Raw genomic sequence first — 20210 nt, forward strand, 5'->3', positions numbered from 1 at the left:
TTGAGTAAATGCTCCTCTGTTTGCTTTATATTAAATTATAGTATTGAAGACCACATTTACTTGGCAATTATTGGGGAACATTGATTCGCAATTAGAGCAGCACAGATTAAATGTCCCATTTGTTATGTTAACTCAACTCTGGCATAGTGTAACAAAAATAGGTTTCAAGATTAGTTATGCTGTCTAAGCCAAATTCCTATCCTACTTTTGTGCCAAATTTAAAAAAAAAAAAAATCCCTAAAGGTGGTTTTGAGAAATCACGCTCATGAGGATGCAACGGACAGAAAGAAAGACTGACATTCACAAACACATTACATACATATGGACAGACAGAACACCCAAAAACATAATGCCTCCAGCCACCGCTATCGCCGGCATGAAGGCATAAAAATGGAAATTAAGAAAGACAATATTCAGAATGAGGCAGTAATGCAACATTAAAGATGCCAACTGTGCAAATGTGCTTCCAAGAATAATTTTACCACACAAAAAGTATAAATATCTCTGAGGATTATTATAGTAAACCAGCCTGCTCCATATACATATTCTGATTGTTCTCAACCGTGCTGTTTATCATACAGTGTATTCTCACAGGTAACAGTATGGAATATTGTGTAGGCCTGAACCTGAATTACTTTATGATTGTATTAAAACACACACACACCGATTAGAAAAAAAAACACCCCCTACATCTCTCCAAATATTATTTCTACACATTTTTTTCTCATTTACCAAACACCTACAGCTTGGCACAGAAATTACTCATCCAAATAAAGTGCTGTGTCCAAGTTAAATCACAGTTCATAATATCAGTCGAGATGACATCTAGGATGTCTTGCTCAGTGACCTAAAAACACCCTCATACACAGATTTTAAGAACATTCACTGGCATTTCACTCTAAGTGCACCTCTGAAGTTTCCTTTGATCTAATTCAAAGGGAGAAAAGAACTTGCCCTCCGGGGACCTACTTCCACTTTCTTCACTAATCTTGTTTGGTTGATTACACGGAAGTCAAGCGCTTTGTGCAAAGTGCTCATTAGTCCTGAAGTAAACAGCACCCTGTGCTTCTTTCTGTTTCCCTATAAACAAACCGAACCTCCAAATGTCTGGACTGTTGAAACTGATCAAATAACCTTAATTCTTTCTGACAAATTCAGACGTGTTTGCGATTTTCAAAATGATCCTGTATTTATGACTAATACAATAAACTTTATCACCTTTTATATGAAAGGAAATAAACAAAGCAAAGACTCTTTAATCTTTATCTTTTAATTACATTACTTAATTATTTGGTTTTAATATAAAATACAAGATATAACTTACAAATAAAAAAGAATGATCTGTATCAAAATGAACACGGGTGCTCTTGAAATAACATCATCCAAGAGTCCTACTTTGTAGCATGACTTTTATCACAATTAATATTTCAGTCATCATACACCGTGATCATGATAAATACAATATATTCAATAAGTTAAGGTTTCATATGAAATATCAACAAGGCACTTTTATAAGGTTGCTAACTTAGAGTTTTCTAATGAAGCGTTGAATTCAATTCCAGCGATGCTTACATATATATATATATATATATATATATTTTTACAATTTTCTATTTGTAAAGGACTCCTGAGCTGCAGTAGTTTTACATTCAATTCACATGAAATATAGTAAATACACAAGAGGACAAGAGGACATAAGGAGCATACACTTGAACATGTAAACACAAATCATACAATCACTTTATGAAGAGAATTGTCACAACATCTTTTAAATATTAAAGCACTGTTTTGTCATTTTGGGAAAAACGCTTAATAATATTCCTGTTAAGAAGATGGGAAGATAGATGTCACTCTAATGTCTGTATGCTAAATATGAAGCTGCAGCCAGCAGCTGGTTAGCTTAGCTTAGCACAACGACTTGGAGCAAAGGGAAACAGCTAGCCTGGCTCAGTCCAAAAGCAACAAAACCAGCTAATGATCATCTCTAAGGGTCACATACCTTATCTTGTATCTTGTTTGTTCAATCTGTACGCAAACATAATTGTAATATAACACAATGTGGTTTTAACAAGGGGCTCAGTGCCAGAAGATGTGGCCTTCCGGAGCTTCCGTTAGCTTGCCTGGCAATCTGACAATAACAACAAGACTCCAGGAAATCACTGCACCTGGCCAAGAAACTGTTTGGCACATAACAACCCCCCCCCCCAACAATAAACCTGTAACGTGCCATATTTGTTACTTTTGACAGACCTTGGCTAGCCGCTTTCTCTTTCGAGTCGTTATGCTAAGCTAAGCTATCTGGCTGCTGGTAGCTTCATATGTATCGTACGAGCATGAGAGGTATCAATCTTTTCATGAAACTCTGGGCCAGAAAACAAATGAGTTTCTTTTCAAAAATGTCCTTTACAGTCATTAGACCAGGAGATGTCTGAGAGCCATACTTAACATGAAAAAAAAAAAAAGCAACAATACAGAATGCACACCAGTGTATAAATCTGATGTGCTGTCACTGTTCATTATATCACCGTTAAGAGAAAGGGATGTGTGCTGACAGGATGCTTTGTTCTTGCTGTACAGAAGTGCTCCAGAACAGTGTATCATGAGGTCTGATGTTACTGGTGCAAAGTGGATCACACACACATTACACTCCAGTGTGGTCAAGAGATCCTCTCTGTAATGCTGTTGGATAGTGAGTGACTTATTATCGTCTTATTATGAAGCTTCAGTTTCATCACTACAGTAGCTGACTCCCGTGAGGGCGCGACTCATTAAATCCATCACTCAAAGACTCCAACTATTATGATGAGCAAAAGGAGTAAACCTGCGACCCCACACATGGCAAGGCACAGAAGTTTCTGTCAAAAAGAGAAGGAAAGAGGAGTCAGAACTGTTATATATCGTTTAAACCAGCGATGTTCAACACGCCTCGCCTGGGGCCCACTTTTGCAAAATGACAGGAGGCCAGGGGCCAATCCATAAACAAACATTAATAACACATATCACTAAATGAATTGCCTTACGGCATTTGCTGTCCTCAGTCATCTTTGCTAAGAGGCAAAACCAGCTGCAGTGGCTCCACATAGGTTAGATGCACGCAGGACTGATTCTAAGATTATATGTTATTATTGATTACTATTTTACTATATATTCTTATTTTAAATATGATGGTTATTGTTTGGTTTTTTTGTGATTATCATGATATTTTTCTCTAAGCATATTTATTTGTTTCTTTGTCTGTCAAATGTTTGTTTTTCTAAGATTTGAGAACATTTGGGGTATCGCCCAGATGGGGCTCCAGGCTATCTTCCCTGGTCTGTTTTTTTTTTTTTTTAAATAAACAAGCTCTATTTTTATGTTTTTTAGTGCACCCTGACAGCTTCAAAGTACAAAAAAATTCCCAGAGTGAATGAATTTAGTTTCATTACATACCATTATTGCTGTTGCATCTCTCCCCCTCTCTTCCTCTCTCTCTTTCTCTTTTCTTTTTGTCAATATTGAACTTTGATTGTTATTTATGACATCTATTGCACGTCTGTCCGTCCTGGAAGAGGGATCCCTCCTCAGTTGCTCTTCCTGAGGTTTCTACCATTTTTTTCCCCTGTTACAGGGTTTTTTTTTTGGGGGGACGGGTTTCTTCAGACGATGTGAGGGTCTAAGGGCAGAGGGATGTCGTATGATGTAAAGCCCCCTAAGACAAACTGTGTTTTGTGATAACGGGCTTTATAAATAACACTGACTTGACTTGAATCAGACAGTGGTCAGTGGGCCACTTGGCACCCAAATCTGGCCTGCGGGTTGTAAATCAAGTATCTCTGCTTTAAACCATTCCACAGTTCAACTAGTAAATGAATTCATGGATAAATGGATAGATGAAAGAATGTTGTGTTTAAGGAGTGTAAGTTGTTGGATGTGCGTAGTGTTACCTCACATAGTCATCACAGCAGTTCTCATACAGGAGGTTTGGTTAGTCCGACAGACAGGCCAACAATTAGTGCAATGACAGCAAGCAGGATCAACAGAGCAAAGGCAAGGATAATGTATTTCTGCCAAGTGAAGGAGAGGGTGTTATTTGAAGTCCAATTAAACGGAAGACAGCGTTAAAAACATTTACACAGAACACCAACACATTCATGTCTTGTATAACTGACATTTACAGATGTTTTTATTCGTGACAATTTAGCAACACATATTTGAAAGGAATACATACCCTCCGGGATTTTTTCTGGTATCGCACTGCTTTTTTGGTCTCTTCCTTTGCACTGCAAATGTATTCTGCTGCATTGGAAACATTCTTTTCAATGTTGTTAACCATATCCCCCTGTTAATTACAGAGAAAGAATTTTGTCTTGATCAAGTAACAAAGTGGCTACATACTTGTACACTTGTGAGATTACAGAACAAATCACAAAGTAGAAACTATTAGATGTTTACCATTAAGACAAGATTTCTGATTGACATGGAGTAGCTTTGGCTTATGAACCTTTTTGGTTACACTTAGCTGTTACCTGAGTTTCTACCAGCATTGCCATGTCCATGAACATCGCATGGAGCTCTCTGATGCTCGACTCCAGCCGCATGATGTCCTGGTGACGAGACTCTATCTCGTTTAAGGCCTGTCGTGTGATCTGGGAATCAGAAATTATCTGCGGGAGAAAGACAGAGAGAACTTTTTAAAAAAAAAGAAAAAAAAAAAAAAGATCAGGAAACAGCAAACTAATGCTCCCAGCTGTGTGTGTGTGTAGAGAGAGAAAAAGGCCTGGTGGTGCACTACCCCACCCCACATGATTTATGCCTTCTAACCACTAGATGTCAGTGACAGCGACGTAATATCAGTGTACTGTAGAGTAAGGCATGAGCAAACTTACATCAGATGTGAAGATAGATGGATTTCCACTTTCTAACATGCCCTCTAATTCTTCATTTGTAGTCACTCTTCCAGCTACAATAACAAACAGAAGGCAATGATTATCCAATTGTTTCATCACCTCATGATGAAAACCACTTGTGACAAGGAAAGAAAATAGAGCCTGGGCTCCTGACATGCTAGTTTCTTAAACTGTCCTGAATTGTTTGCCCTCAGCCAGCCCCTGATTTATAAAGTTTTATATCTTGATAAATGTTTCTCTAATTAAGAAAATGAAATACAATTTACGTTGTTGTTGTTAGCAGCCAAGACAACTCTGACAGCAGTATTTTTTTCTCATAAGTCTGTGTGTGTGTGTGTCATTGAGGCATTTTGTGATCCAAGCGACACCAGTTGTACTGGGAATGACTGTCAGTCATTTTAAGTAGTTTGCAACGTGTTTATATGTCTGTCTCTTAGAAGATTTCGTCAATGTAATAACTTGGCAATTGTGCAAAATGCAGTCACAAAACTGCACAAGTGTGTAACTGAGTTTGAAATGAAGGTCAAGTTCAGATGATGGGTGTGGTCTTAAGAAGGGGACTGTAAGTAGAGGGTTAGGAAGTAGGAAAGGGGATATTGGCCCTCTGCTTTTTTCACTGACTCACATCATTTTGCTGGTGTGTAGTTCAGATCATAATCAAGACCAAGTTCAAAGATGGATGTGGTCAGAGCAGGGGTGCCCGAAGTATGGGGGTAAGAAGTAACTTGATTGATAACATGAAAACCTTGAATTTAGGTTGAAGTGTTTTATGGAGAAGTTGTTAAATACTTCTTGGGTGTAATGACCTTTAAGTAAGACTGGACCCTATCTAAAGATTGCCCTCAGGCCATTTTTTTAAAATACAGAAATTATAGTTCCCAAACACCCAGAAACTGGCATATACACGTGATGTGGTTTCTGATATTTGAGAAAATATGATATAATTTACAGGTCTGTAAAGATTTTATGGTGAAAAGGATGCAGCTAGCTTGTTAGGAGAAAATTAAGTTGTGATATGCCCTTTCATTCTTGTTCTGGACCTTAGATTCAGTATCTATCATTAAAATATGGAAGGCCAGTGGACGGAGCTCTTTTGATCCATTATTAACAGAAGACTATTCATGCCTAACAATTTGGTTATGGTTTACGCAGCAGTGTATGACCAAAAGATTAATTATCTGACGCAAGCTATTGTAATTGCACTGTAAGATCTGACAAGTTGATCTTTCCTAAAATAATCTTGGAAACCAACTGCCTTGAAAAAGTTAAGTAAATACAACTGTTAGTCTCAATTTATTTTTATTTTATGTATAATTTTAAGTTTACTTAATTCTAGCAATATTCAATTAATTTTGTTAAGTTGTTACAATGTAAAAATGACAAGTTAAATAACCTCCTTTTTTTTAAGTGTTAGCAACTTCAGTAAACCATGTAAGTCTGACTGAACTTGATCATCACAAGAGGATTTTGCCAATGATGAAGTTAGGAGATATGCCAGTTCTGCCCGCCTCCATCCTTAACATTTTTAAGAAAATACAAATATTACTGACTATTATGCAACCGGGAGAATACAGATATATAGCACAGTATGCTTGGCTTACTGAAGCTGCTAAAACTTGAAAAGACTGATTTGATTAAACTTGTCTTTGCATAACAAGTAGATCCAACGTAAAGATAAATAAGGATGAATACTTAAGATTTATTTATATTTGCTTATGTTTTTCAAGATCAAACTGTTTCTTAGATTTTTTAAAAGTAAATCTGACAAGTTCACTAAATACCATAAAAATAAAACGATTGCCTAAACATAACTATAAACACATAACGTTACTTAAGATAGTAAACATAACTTAAGACTAATAGCTATGTTTACTTAGCTTTCCTAGGTACATTTTCCTAGATTTTTTAAGTAAAATCATCTTATCAGATTTTACAGTAGCATGCTTGAAAACAATAAAAACACAGTTTTGACATTTATTAGATAAAACTCCCTGAGTAGTGAGTGTTACACTCATGTCAGGATTGTAAACAACAGATGTACATGCTTAGCCTTGGTACAATATATACTGTTGTGTGCTTGATCCCTGGGTAATACATGTCTGGCAGTGCAGTGATGCTGCTGTGTATAAAGCCCACTGTGTGAGGAGAAGAAGCCTCATTGTAGCTCAATCGATTGAGCTGACAGAAAAATAATGTCTGTGTTCGCCACCCAGGGGACACTGTTACAAACACAACGTTGACTTCTCCCCAAGTGGTGACGGATGTATTGTTTAACCCTTTGAAACCTCGATCGACGTAACTTTTCTTATGCTGCGTTCAGATGTCTTTCCCAAGCTATTTAACCATTTGACACCAGAGCAAATGGCTTTGATTTCCCTGAAAAAAAGACATTGAGAAAAGGCAATGTCCAACTTGGCAAGAAATGTTCCGGAAAATATCAAGATATTAGTAAAAGGTGACAAGAAAATTACCTCAAAATTAGATGAAAAAAAGTAGAACAAAGGGTAGAAAAACACCCAAAAACTAGGGCACTGAACTATATTTAGAATTGCTATAATTTCATATTATGTTACGGGGGGGATATATATATATATATACATATATATATATATATATATACATATATATATATGTGTATGTATGTATGTATATATATATATATATATATATATATATATATATATATATATATATATATATATATATATATATATATATATATATATATATATATATCTCGAATCTTCCCAGGTTTGAAACAGCAAATTAACACAACATTCCAAATGTGAAAAAAACTGATAATGTGTTTAACTGCAAACACACTGACGGTTACTATTAAAGTAAAAATGGCTTTTGTTTTCAAGAACTAGTGTTTGTGGTGTTATAATACTGGATTTTGAATACTAAACATTGATAGGAAAACATGCTGCAATTTAACCACAAATCTCAGTGCAACAGCTGTTAAAGCATTTTCAGTGGACTGCTAATTGAGATAATTCCATGTTTAATTATAGTCAGCTCCTGCGGTGATTTTTGGTTTATTCGTGGATTAAGGGTTGTATTAGTGACTAAGTTTAGAAGTGTCTAAGCAACAAAGGAAGCCAGCAGCCGTCACAGAGAAACAGCTGCTGAAACTCTATAAACAGAAAGCTTTCTTTTCCTGGAGCCATGCCTCCTGTTGTACAACGCCCTCCCTAGAGAGACCGATCTCTGTGCAGGTGCTTACTGTATGTCACGAACCTTTTACACTGACTATTCCTCAGAGAGCCAGAGCCGAACACAACAAAACACACCACCATTACAGCTCTTTAATAGACATCACCCAAAAGTATCACTTCTGTTGTAAATGAATGGTTTAAGCCCACGTCAGCTCAGACTGAAGTCCGTGCGGCAATGTCAAAGACAGATGAACTACTGTTACACAGGCCATTGAGCCCTCTGCCCGTTTCCCGGGCGACGCAAACACAACGAGGCGTCTCCAGTATCAGGCTCTTCCGTCTGCAGTGTGGAGAGCCTCTCATTAATGCTGGCCGCAGGGACTGTGCGAGACAATCCTATTTTTTTGCCTTTCACTATTGTCTCATGTTACTCGTGCATAATACAATGCACCTGATACACAGTGTTTGCATTTGTTTGTCACTGTAATTCTGAACAGAGATGAACGGATGTGCTCTGAAAAATGGAGAAAAATATCTAGTGGTCTGGTAGCAAAGGCAGACAAGTTAAAACCAATAAGCTTGAATGAATGAAAATAAATCTATATACTTATTTAGTATGTTTTTCACTATGCTAAATCTCCCATTGACTAAATGTAGATCTGTAGATGCTGCTACTTTACACATACTATTATTGCTGGACAGTATTTTCACTCATTCCAGTGGTATTGTATATCCTATTCTTTTTCCAGAACTATGAGTACAACTGCTGCTTATTTAAAGGGCAACTTTGTTTTGTTTTGTTTCACTTCTTGGACCCTATTTCCTCATGTTTTTGTGTCTAAGGGACTTATGGAGATATTTTTTGAAATTGGTCTAATATTAAGCAAGAGGGCTTCAGATATCAGCTGCAAAACAGGCTGCAATGTAACCACTCCAGGCTATTATGTACCATCAATTTACCTCCACTAGAAGAGCTTGTTTTTTCACTGACTGGCTCAGATTATTTTTCTGAGTGTCTGACAACAATATGAAAATTATCCCAACTGAGATAGACCTTTCTGTTAAAGTGCAAGATCCTTTTTGTTTCACTAGAAAAAGCCAAAATTGCCAAATCCATTTTAGCATATTTTTTCCATCTAACTGGGCAAATTTAGGGTTTATTTAAAAAAAAAAAAAAAAAAAAAAAGAGTTGGTGACTGTTGAAGCAGTGACAAGATGAACCAAGACGGTTTTTGATGGTTTTATTTTGTTGCTATCGACACTTGAATGAAGTGTGTTTTATGATGATGCTAAAATTACTGTTCATTTAAATGGAGTCTGGTCGGTTTGGTGATATGGTGACATACCTGCCCCAAGTAGTTACATTGTAGCTGCCGGTTGCAGTGCTCTCTCTAAATAATGGACCAGTTTCAAAAACTGTTCTTGCCATTAGTTAATCAGACAAAAAACATGGAAAAATTGGGTCCAAGTTGAAAAGTACTTAAGTTACCCTTTAACCATTTCAAACCTGGAGCAACATCACTTTTCTTTTTTAGACGCCTTTCACAAATATTTAACCCTTTTACTCTGAGCAAATTGGTGTGATTTCTTTCAAAAACTTGGGAAAGAAGGCAATAAGCAACTTGGTAAAAAGTGATCAAGAAATTAGTAGATGTGGAAATTATTTTTAAAAAGCTGGGGAAAAAATGCCTAGGGAAAAGATAAAAAGCATATTTTATAAATATAAAACATATTTATAATTATCATAATTACATAATTAAAATTATAAACTTAAACTTTTTTTTCTTTTTGATTCGTTTTATTTGACTAATTTTCAGGTAATTTTTGTGTACTTGAACTAATTTCCAAATAGTTTTTGGTCATTTCTTCTTTCGTTACTCATTGCCTTCTTCCCATGATTTTGAAAGAAGTCGAGCCAATTTGCTCAGATTTCAAAGGGTTAAGTTCCATCAAAACTAACAAAACATTTTTTTTAAAAACTGTGTTAAGATGTGATCAATTGTGACTTTGGTTTGTGCAAAAGAAAACTCTGACATCTTGAAGAAACCTGAAAAAAGCCTGCCCTGCTGCTGGTATGTGTTTAACAACAGTGAGGTTAGTGTTCAGAGAGGCAGAGAGGAAACCGGCGTGGTCTGTTTCCTGGATCCTGTCCTAACACAGCTCCAAAGTTTTATTTGCCACTCTTTTATCTCGACATTTACAAATCATGACCGTGCAACCGAATTCAAGACACTGATGTGTTAATAAAAGGGAGTATTTCCTGTTTGCAATAGCAATTTACATTACTTTAAAGCTTCAAAGACACTCTGTAAATACAACTCATAATTCCTGGGCCTCAAGAGGGTTCAGAGGGTCCATTATTTTTCACTTACTTATCTCTAGCTGTCTCTGGATCCTTCCTTTGCTTCTTTCCCGAAAGGACACTTGAGTCTCATTGTACTGGGTCATGACCTCCACAAACTTCCTGGACAGTACCGTGTGCTGAGGACAAGTGAAGACACAAGGACAGAAGGTGAGACTGCAGCTATTTCAGACTGCAGACTTTTAATACTCCACAAAGCTGTTCTGGACAAGATACTTACACTGCTGGAATTAAAAGCATGATTTAAAGGGTAGTCCTCTGTGAGGTTGAAAACTGCACTCAAACAAATGAATGCAAAGAAGCCAATCTATAAACGCATCTTGCAAAACAGAGATAGTGGCAGGTAAAGTTAACTTTTTCCCGCTTTTATATTTGTGTACAACTGACATATCGCTGATGAAGTCGTATATGAACAAGACAGATAACATTCAGTGGCAGATGAAGCACCTGAAAGTCACACTGAGATACGTATGATACGATACGATACGATACGATACGATACGATGCGTTTTTCCGTAGCTTTTTTCTTTTTACCCTAGACATTTTTTCCCTAGCTTCTGTAAAATAATTTTCTAAAGCTACTAATTTCTTGCAATTTGTGGTACATTTCTTGACTAAAAGTCTTAAAGTATCTGATATTTACCGTACTTAAGTATCAAAAGCAATTTTATGTTATTAAATGTAGATGAGTATTTAAAGTAAACATACAAGTAAATACTGGTAATAAAAAAACAAGCTGTCAGAATTCTGACATTTACTTCTTCATAAAACACACCGCCTTAAAAATGGAGCGTTCATTACACCTGAAAAAAAAAAACATGTTCTAGTCATGACTTAAAGGATTTAAACTAACGTGTTTGGAGGGGAATGTAGGGTCATAAAAGTATCCATTTTATTTAAGAAAATGTAGTTAAGTAAACGTGAAAGTTGACAAACACAAAAATGCATGCAAAGTACAGATACTCCCAAAAAATACTTAAGTACTGTAACGAAGTATTACTAATTTGTTGCATTACACATCTGGTAACATCTCTGAGAGGAGTTTTGAGTAATCACTCTGTTTCCTAACCTGTGTTTTCTGGATCCTGAAGTCAACAGATGCTCTGTTAGCCACATCATCTTTGGGCATACTTTGCTCCATGGCTTCAGAGGGAGAGAGTTATGATACAACATTAAACAACAGCAGACAACATCATCTTTTGTGCAGCGTAGTCAATAAATAAGTGGGACAACCACGTCATGGTTCAACTCACATTTTAACTTTGTTCGCACTACGTTGGCATTCCCTTTGATATCGTTGGTCAGCGCATCCAGTTGTTCCTTTGTCCCTTCACACAGACACAAACAGGGAAACACGTCAGACTCAGTTTGTTGATGAGGAAAAAATCATGTCATCCAGCTAATCACTGCGCCGCTCTCTCCAGTAAATATTGAATTTACTGTGATTTCATCTTGTAACTTGGCAACAACCCTGTGGCAATATCACAGAGGTCACACACAGCACAAAGCTCTTTGTTTCTTTCCCTGGTGACCATTTCCACGTCGAGGATCTTAAAACACTGTACTGTGTTACATTAAACATAATCACTGATGATGCCATGGCACTGTAGACTGGCTCTTTGTCTTGCATCGTCCTCAGGCTCACACACTGAGCAAAAGCCAGGAACTGAGTACATCCAGAAATAACACTGTTCTTGTTATTATAAAGCTTTAAATAATTTGAAATGCTTTGAAACTGTATCTGATTTGTAAGATAGGATTTACACCAAATACTGGTGCCTTCAAACGTTTGTGAATAACAACATATTTAACCCTTTGAAACCTGGACAATTTGGTTTAAATTCCTACAAATACAAGGGAAGAAGGCAGTGAGCAATGAAAGAAGAAATGACCCAAATATTTGTAAATAAATAGAAAAAATAAATTTAAAAAAAGACAGAAGAAAGTAAAAAGGCAAGACAATGACCTGGAAAATGCTTGAAAATTCAAATAATTCTGAAACATAATTTCAAATATGTACAATAGGATATGATGCAAAAAGACATGACAAGCTATGGTATGATACACTTAATTGTCCCCATAGGGCAATTTGTCTTGAATGAATTTATCATATTTATGAATATAGTTTTTCCATAGCTTTTTTCTTTTTTCCACAACATTTTTTCCCTCGCTTTTTTAAAAATAATTTTATAAATCTACTAATTTCTTGCAATTTGTGGTACATTTCTCACCAGGTGGCTCAGTCTTTTTTTTTTTTTTTTACCACGTTTTGAAAAGAAGTCACACCAATCTGCTCAGGGTTGTGAAAGGCGTCTGAAAACAGAAAGTGAAGAGGCTCCACGTTTCAAAGGGTTAAATCCTTGACGTTTAAAAAGTTCCTGTTGGAGACCAAACTACAATGGTTTGTGACTTCTGGGGGCAAAAGGGAGCCGTTTCCTTCACAGGTTTCCGGCCGGGCAGCCATTCATTCACAATGAGAAAGAAAATGTAACAAAGGAAGTGAGATATTTTCACTCTGTGCCTCAAAAGAAAAACTACAGCCAAGCAGCTCTCAATACGACAGAATAAGACATAAAATATTCAGACATTCAAATGCTGTGTCTCCTTCTCAAACCTCTATATGGACATACATAAGGACATACACACTTACTGTCATCTGGGTTGGGTGCAGACAGAATCATGCTGTGCATCTTCCTCACCTCCTCCACTTGGTAGGCGATCTTATCAATGAGTCCTCTGACTTCTTCCACCTAAATTAATCAATAACAAGTATCTTCAGTTGTCTCCTAACCTGTGCACATCCTGGAAGTTGCAGTGATACCCACCCTTCTGAAAAAGCTCTCCATGAAGCCATCTCTGTCCACTGCGACAGCAACATCCTCCTCTGCTCGTGTCCTACCCTGAAAACAAAATGTGTGACATTTTGTGCAGCCAGGATGGTGTGTATATAATTAAAGCAATAAAAGACACTCACAGCAGTCAGCTCAGCCAGTCGGTCCTTCATTACACCGATCAGCTCGTCTCCTGCCAGGTTTATTCTAGTAAAACACCCGTTGGGTCATCCTCTAAGTCTCCATGTGTAGAGTAACATAAAGCCACCTTACTGAGCGCTGAGACCGAGATGGCTGAATGGAGATGAGAAACACAGCAGGCCTACATTAACAGCGTTATTAGGACGACAGAAATAGGAAGAGAGGACGTTAGGTCAAAAAAAGTTTGAATTATTGCAAAAATGGGTTTAAAAAACAAAAGTAAAGTAAAAGCCCTTCAAAATAAAAGCCTAAAGTGACTGTGTTTCTGGTCAATTCCGTAACTACCCGTAACAGATCCAGAGTATCTCTTTCACCGGGATACGCCTTCTCTCACTCTCCCTCCCTCTTTCTTTTCCTCCTTCCGCCTCAGGGGGAGAAACTAGTCCACCCTCAATTAAATTTGATCGGACCATGATGATAAACAAACCAAATGAATGTAATCCTATTATATTTCCGCAAGGGTAGAAAGTAGAAAGGAAATATTATATCACCTCCATTAGGCCTAAAATCCACACCCACGTACCTCTGTGACTCAGAGTCTTTTGGGATTTATGATATGACAACAGATTTTTTTTATCAGATAGGCTAATGAATAGTAGTTGAAGGCAGACACAACACCAGGCAGTTACACGACAAGGTTCAATAAATAATAGAGGAGCACGACCGGGTGGCCACTAAACTGTTTGCTATTTCACCACGCGGTGGCGCTGTTTACCTTGAAATTAATGTAAATTGGCCTTGGCAGTGTGTGGTGGGACGAGCAGTGTCCCTGATGACTTCCCCACCTGTAGGTATCCTCAAAATTTATCAGCATGACAGAAAGTAACAAGAAAGACCCACTGTGACAGACACAGAACTGTGACCCACAGCTCATTTTAAGAATCTAATGTTGTTGTAGTTTTCAGATGGATTTCAAGTGTGATCTAAAATGTGATCTTTAAGTGTTTGAAATCTTATTAACCAAACCCATCAGGACACTTAAAAAGTTACGATAAGTGTTACTGTATCTGTGCTCCTCCGGTCCGCCTGTCTTTCAGTAAACCGTTACAGAAACCACCCACCCTCAGCAGCACCCCTGTTGTTCCCAAAGACTCCGGGGTGTTGTCCTGTGATTTAACCTAATATCCCAAACTAGCCACGAGACAATATATATTAATACGTATCTTTTATCTTAACAGCATTTGGGTCGCGCAGTGCCGACCCTGATCTCATTCATTCCCCGCGCAATCTCCAATTACGCACAAGTAATGCCATTTACGCAGGGATCCAACGCCCCTCCTCAGAAGATCCAAAAAATGACATCACGTTTTGCAATTCCCACGTTCAGTCCAACGAGCCAGTACGGAGCTTCTCTTTCTCTTTGCAGTTTCCAGATGCAGCCACAGAAACTCAAAGAAACTAGTTCACTGTAGGAAGATCACGGATTACAGTTTTCTGCGTGGAAATTGGGCTTCAGGTTTTTATCATGAGAGGGAAACTTTTGAGGTTTTCCTGCCTCATGCCAGAACACTAAATTACCTTTTTTTTTGTTCTTGTGCTGTTACTTTTATTTATATATATTTATATTTCTAAGTTTGGACACATGGACTGATCACAAGTTTTCACATCTTGGAATAATGAGCCACTCCTCCTGGATTCATCTTTATTTGGGGATTAAACAGCTGTTTTAGAGAAGACTATGGTACATTTTCCAAAAGCTATGGAATTGTGTTTGCGAATTCACCTTTTTACGGCTTTTGTCTCCTGTATTAAGGTAAGCTCATAAACACAACTACACTCCTCTCGAATTATAGTCTGATCATCTGTTGCACAGCAGCCTTTACAAACACTTTTGATTTCTTTACAGGTTTATGCTCAAGTGGTACAACCTGCAAAGCATCCAGGTAGTCATACATTTTTGTATGGGTGGTGTGATTTCTTTCTTTTTTCCAAACAGTTTTAAGTTGCAAAATTTAAATAAAATTACATTATACAGCTGTGTTAACTGTAAAAAAAAAAGTGTTTTACCATCTGCATCTACCAACTGCTAAACCAGAGAATGTTATTGATTTGTTTATTATCCTACTCATTAATCAGAACAGTTTGTATAATTTTTACAGCTGTTAGGTTCATTGTTATCAATCTTTTAATCCACCCCCCAAAATCCCAAAAGGAGTGCCAGGAAAATCAATTTTGAGTAATGGGGCACAGCTTGATTGGGGGGAAAGCCCTCTCTGGATACTTGTTTACCCGTGAACTCTCCGTCCAGGCCTGCAGGTGTTGGCCACGGCCTCACATTATTGGCCCCTCGATGCTGTGGACGGAATCCATGAGCTGTGGGACCAGATTGGAAACAGACCAGGTTATGTTAACGGAAGTAACATAAGTATGTGCACACTGTTAAGAAAAATAGACTCTCATGAGAATGCACCACCGGCTAAATGTCTTTGTCTGATTGCTCTCTGCATGGTCTCAAGCTCTTTTTCACCACCCACCTTCTAGCCACATGCTTTTTTTTTTTTTTAAATGTGCTGCTGTGTTCAGAGAGTTTATGTTGTATGTTAGATTTATCATTGAAATTATAGAGTCAGTTTTACAGTACGTTAAGTAACTTTATACTGCAATATTTTAAATACAGGATCACATAAACTGGAGGTGGTAGATCTAAAAAAAAAAAAAAAGGGAATATTTCAGTAATTTGCATTTTTAAGTTGATTTAAAAACAATTACTTCTTCCACATGCATTGCTGCCATGTTTTCACTACATAGATCAGCACAAGTTTTCATAAAAATGTTAAAGTTGTAGAGGGATCAGGTATAGACTTGAGTATGATGTGTGGAGTCACTGAGTCAAGTAAAAAATCCTCAAGCGGAGAGGAAAAGAGCTGAACCTCTTTGAGCGCTGCCACTGTGCACTCAGCATCACTCCGTCTCATACCTGCACACCACGTCCCTCCCGTTGTCCTCCTCTCACTGTTCTCTTGTGCCCTCTGTTGTGTGTCTATATAGGTATGAATCACTGTTTCTCTCCGTTGTCTTTGTCCAGCTCTCAGAATCCACAACCACACTGTGCTCCCTTCCTCCCATAACTCTTCCTATGTGTATACCAATGACTCTGCCTACACTAACATTTCTGCAACAGTAGGTGAGGATCAATCACTTTTTCCACTCACTGAAATTCATGTGTGCATCACCCACCGCTCCCTGATGTCCTGTTTGCATCTACACACAATTGAGCTCTCTACTTCATCAGTCTTTTGTCCATGCAGCAAGAGAGAAAGAATTCATTTGTTTTTCTCTATTATTGTTCTTTTAGTGGAGGAGTCACCAACTGTAGACATTTTTGGCCCAAAATTAGAAGAAAATCTGTCTTATCATGTCTATATTAGCCTATCAACAGGGCTAAATAAGCATTAATTAATTAAGTTTTATCAGCAGTTTTTATCTGCAGTGGCCTATTTATGATTATTTGGTACTTTAGCTGTACAGGGTTGTTGTTGAAAGCAGTTGAAACTTCCATATTTTCCTCTGGGACTTCTGCTTATCCATAGCTTCATACATAGCCCAGCTAAGGAGACCCAAGACAAGCCACCACAAATCAAGTTTGGCAAAACTGAGAGGAAAAGCGCCGGGCTGTGGATGTATGACACACATTTTAGTTGACGAAATGTTAAGGCTTTTTTTTAAATTTGGTGTATAGTTTGCACATTTTTTTTTCACAACTGGAGGATTAAGTATAATTTAGTCCTACAATAATGTCCATTAGTCCATTCATATATTGATACATGTGCACAACTTTTATAAAGCCCTTTATAAAGCCTTTGTATTATTTTATGAGATACCAAGAAAGCTGTAAAACCATCATGTTCATCTGCTGCGAAAACAATCCAAAACTAGTTGACTATTAAGGGATTTTCGATAATTTGATTTGTTGGATGAAGAAGAGAACTGAGCATTTGGAATATATTGACGAGCAGACATTGTTCATACTTTTCAAGTGAAATATTGCCCTTGATTTGTGCTTTGCCACAGACATTGTTGAGGGAATGGTCAACAAGGGCATCTTTCTGAACGGAGATAACGGCGGGACCTTTCTCCACTTTGGAAACTACCAAAACTCTTGCATTAGTGACCCTACTTGGTGTGGTCCAGAGGGTGAGTGCACTGCATCATTTGGCAATTATTTGCTACCCATTTCAGTCATTTGTATTGAGGTGATTTTATTCTATCATTTCCTAGGGATTACCTTCTCCTTTTTTTGGAAGAACCATGAAGCAGAGTCCCGTTTTGCTGTAGCCTCTGGAGGGAAAGTTGTCTCTAATGGCTTCTCTGTCTACACCAATCCCTTTGGAGGATATGTTGAGTTTTACACTCGAGGCAACAACCACAGATGGAAGGCCAACATCAAGGTCCCAGGTACTGTATTTATCTTTGTATTTCACAGTGCTCTTTTATTTAAAATTCCCACAGGCATCCATGAGCAGTGTATTTTGGTCTCGGAAATATATATTTTTTGTTTTCAACCATAAATTGTTAATTATGTAATTGCATTCATGGTTTGGTTAACTCAAACCAGATGAAGCTGCAGACAGTTGATTTGGCAAGTGGAGGGTAAATTTCATAAATCTTTTGCTCTTCTGCATTTGCTTTTCTGCTGTGAACTAAACATACAATTATCATGGAGGAGTAATGAGATGCGGTCATTTCCCTCCTAAATACAATAATCTTTGGTGATTAGTAAATGTCAAATTTGAACATAACAGTCAGAGTGTGACCAATGCGCTGAATCCATTCATGAAGATAAAAAATGGATTCAAATGAGATTAAATGATTTGGTAAACTGTTTTGACATTATGGGGAAAAAACATATGAGGCATAACGTGATGTGGAGCTTTTACCGGTCAGTGTTTTGTTCTCAAATGACTTCTGTCATCTTTGTTTTTGTTGCAGTTAGCCAAGGTTGTGTTCATGGGGCATCATCATAACTTGATTTAGATTTGAGTGCTCAGTTACAGAGGATCCAACATCATCTGGTACTCATACAGTGTGACATGTTGAAGTTTAAGGACATCTGTCAGTTCTCTCTCTAGTGTAAGAAAAAGCTTTGCGGGTGATAAACCTCAAGGTGCCCTATGACCAATATAATAATCATTGGAAGCCAAAATGTTACATTTATACTGCTTTAAACACAAAGAAGTGAAAGAGTTGTTAGAGTGTTAAAACATTAAAGTGGGGCTTGGCACATATGGTTTGGATTCAAACCGCAAATGAGATGTGTTTTGGGTACTTTGCTCTTTTGGTGGAAGTGTTTTCAGATGTGTTGTCTAATGAGACTCCTCTTTCTGTCAGTTTGCTTCAGAGACACAAGGGAAAGTAAGTTCTTTGTAGTGTAAAACTGACTGGAGGAAAGGAGAGAGTTCTTGTGGGGAAACTGGATTGAGGCCTAAGCTATCAGAAAAATGACGAAGACAAAAACACCGTTTTTGTTTAGCAATAGACCTTTTTCATGGTAGACATTTTAACATGCCTTTGGTGGATAAAGCACCTGAAAGTCACACTTGAGTAAAAGTACAGATATCTTACCAGAAAATGACTTTGGTAAAAAAAAATTGAAGTCACCTATTACTTCAGTAAAAGTATCTGATATTTGCTGAACTTAATTATTAAAAGTATTTTTTTGTATCAAATGTACTTTAGTATTGAAAATTAAAGTAGGCTACAGTTAAATTCTGTTAACAAAATAACAAATTGATTGGATTTTCAGAATTATGAAGTTTATGTCTTCAGAACATACACCATGCTTACAAGAAAAGAAAAGGTCTTATGTATAACTTAAAAAATTTAAAGAATAAAATCCAGTTTTCCCTTCAGTCTTCCATTTGTCCCCTCCTCCATTTCTCTCTATTTTGTGGTAAGTAACTAAGATGCTTAGGGGAAATGTAGTGGAGTAAAAGTATACTTTTTTTAAGGAAAAGTAATGGAGTAAACGTGAAAGTTGACTGCAATATAAAAACCCAAGTAGAGTGCAGATATTGACCTAAAATACTTAAGCGCTGTAACTAAGTATTATCCAAGTTACATCACTCCACTGGAAGAAAGCACAGGTGTATCCGATAAAATTAATGATAGCTGCATGCCATTTATGAAAGGCCCTGTCTGGTATTGTGCATGCTGGCTGACTGGAATAGCTTACTGGGACATATATTGGAGCTGGGCCATCGTTAATGTTATCAGTTTCACCTGTGCCTTTTCTGTTATGAAGAGACAAAATCTCCGCTGCGAAAAAGGTCTACTAGCATCATTTTTAGCCATTTTAGCCAAACTAGCTCTCTTCTAGATTAGCAATAACTTTGGTGAATATGCAAAACTATTATTATCAGACTTGGTTGTACCTTGTTTTTAGTATTATTTAACAAAAGTTAACACGCTAGCACTTTAAACTAAGATGGTGAACATGGTAAACCTACCAGAAAAACGCTGGCATTAGCAGTGACGAGCTTGTTAGCATTTTCATTGTAGCATCTTAGCAGGCTGACGTTAGCATTTAGCTCAAAGCATTGTTGTGCCCCAGAACCGCGAACATGGATGCAGACTGCTATAGCTCAGCCGAAATACAAATATTTCCCGCTTCCAGCCAAATGAAAGGGTTTGCTGCTTTTCTTCGTCATCTATGACAGTAAGCTGAATATATTTGTGTTTTGTTGTTTGGATTGAACAAGCATTTTTGAATTTGTCACATTATGCTCTGGAAAATTAGCATTACAATGGTCACTTACATGATTTTTTTTTTTTT

The 20210-nt window shown here is 37.3% G+C and overlaps 2 protein-coding genes across 5 annotated transcripts in view; one reads left to right on the forward strand and one right to left on the reverse strand.

Moving 5' to 3' along the window:
• Positions 1 to 1254: 1254 nt before the first annotated feature.
• Positions 1255 to 14149, reverse strand: stx2b (syntaxin 2b). 3 transcript variants are annotated; one of them, XM_088077049.1, is made up of 11 exons: positions 13381 to 14149; positions 13232 to 13306; positions 13057 to 13156; positions 11660 to 11734; positions 11476 to 11549; positions 10417 to 10525; positions 4866 to 4939; positions 4506 to 4643; positions 4208 to 4318; positions 3924 to 4043; positions 1255 to 2855 (listed from the first exon to the last, which is right to left on the reverse strand). In XM_088077049.1, exons 1-10 carry the CDS (start codon positions 13408 to 13410, stop codon positions 3948 to 3950), a joined length of 882 nt encoding a protein of 293 aa, XP_087933175.1. In that variant the 5' UTR covers positions 13411 to 14149; the 3' UTR covers positions 1255 to 2855; positions 3924 to 3947. The 3 variants fall into 3 exon arrangements, with proteins under 3 accessions (XP_087933175.1, XP_087933174.1, XP_087933176.1); XM_088077048.1 differs by having other exon boundaries at positions 1255 to 4043; XM_088077050.1 differs by lacking the exon at positions 3924 to 4043 and having other exon boundaries at positions 13381 to 14141.
• Positions 14150 to 14748: 599 nt separating this feature from the next.
• The window catches only part of adgrd1 (adhesion G protein-coupled receptor D1), a 39615-nt gene continuing 34153 nt past the window's right edge, over positions 14749 to 20210 (forward strand). The window contains exons 1-6 of one of the 2 annotated variants that reach the window (XM_088077046.1): positions 14749 to 15191; positions 15285 to 15321; positions 15687 to 15803; positions 16464 to 16562; positions 17450 to 17572; positions 17657 to 17833. In XM_088077046.1, the coding sequence (XP_087933172.1) occupies positions 15117 to 15191; positions 15285 to 15321; positions 15687 to 15803; positions 16464 to 16562; positions 17450 to 17572; positions 17657 to 17833 (628 nt within the window). In that variant the 5' untranslated portion in view covers positions 14749 to 15116. The remainder of the gene's footprint in view (positions 15192 to 15284; positions 15322 to 15686; positions 15804 to 16463; positions 16563 to 17449; positions 17573 to 17656; positions 17834 to 20210) is intronic. The other variant, XM_042487804.2, reaches the window with a different exon arrangement.

This window comes from Plectropomus leopardus, chromosome 4 (genome assembly GCF_026936395.1).
Source record: "Plectropomus leopardus strain MGB_pleo_1.0 chromosome 4, ASM2693639v1, whole genome shotgun sequence".
NCBI lineage: Eukaryota > Metazoa > Chordata > Actinopteri > Perciformes > Serranidae > Plectropomus > Plectropomus leopardus.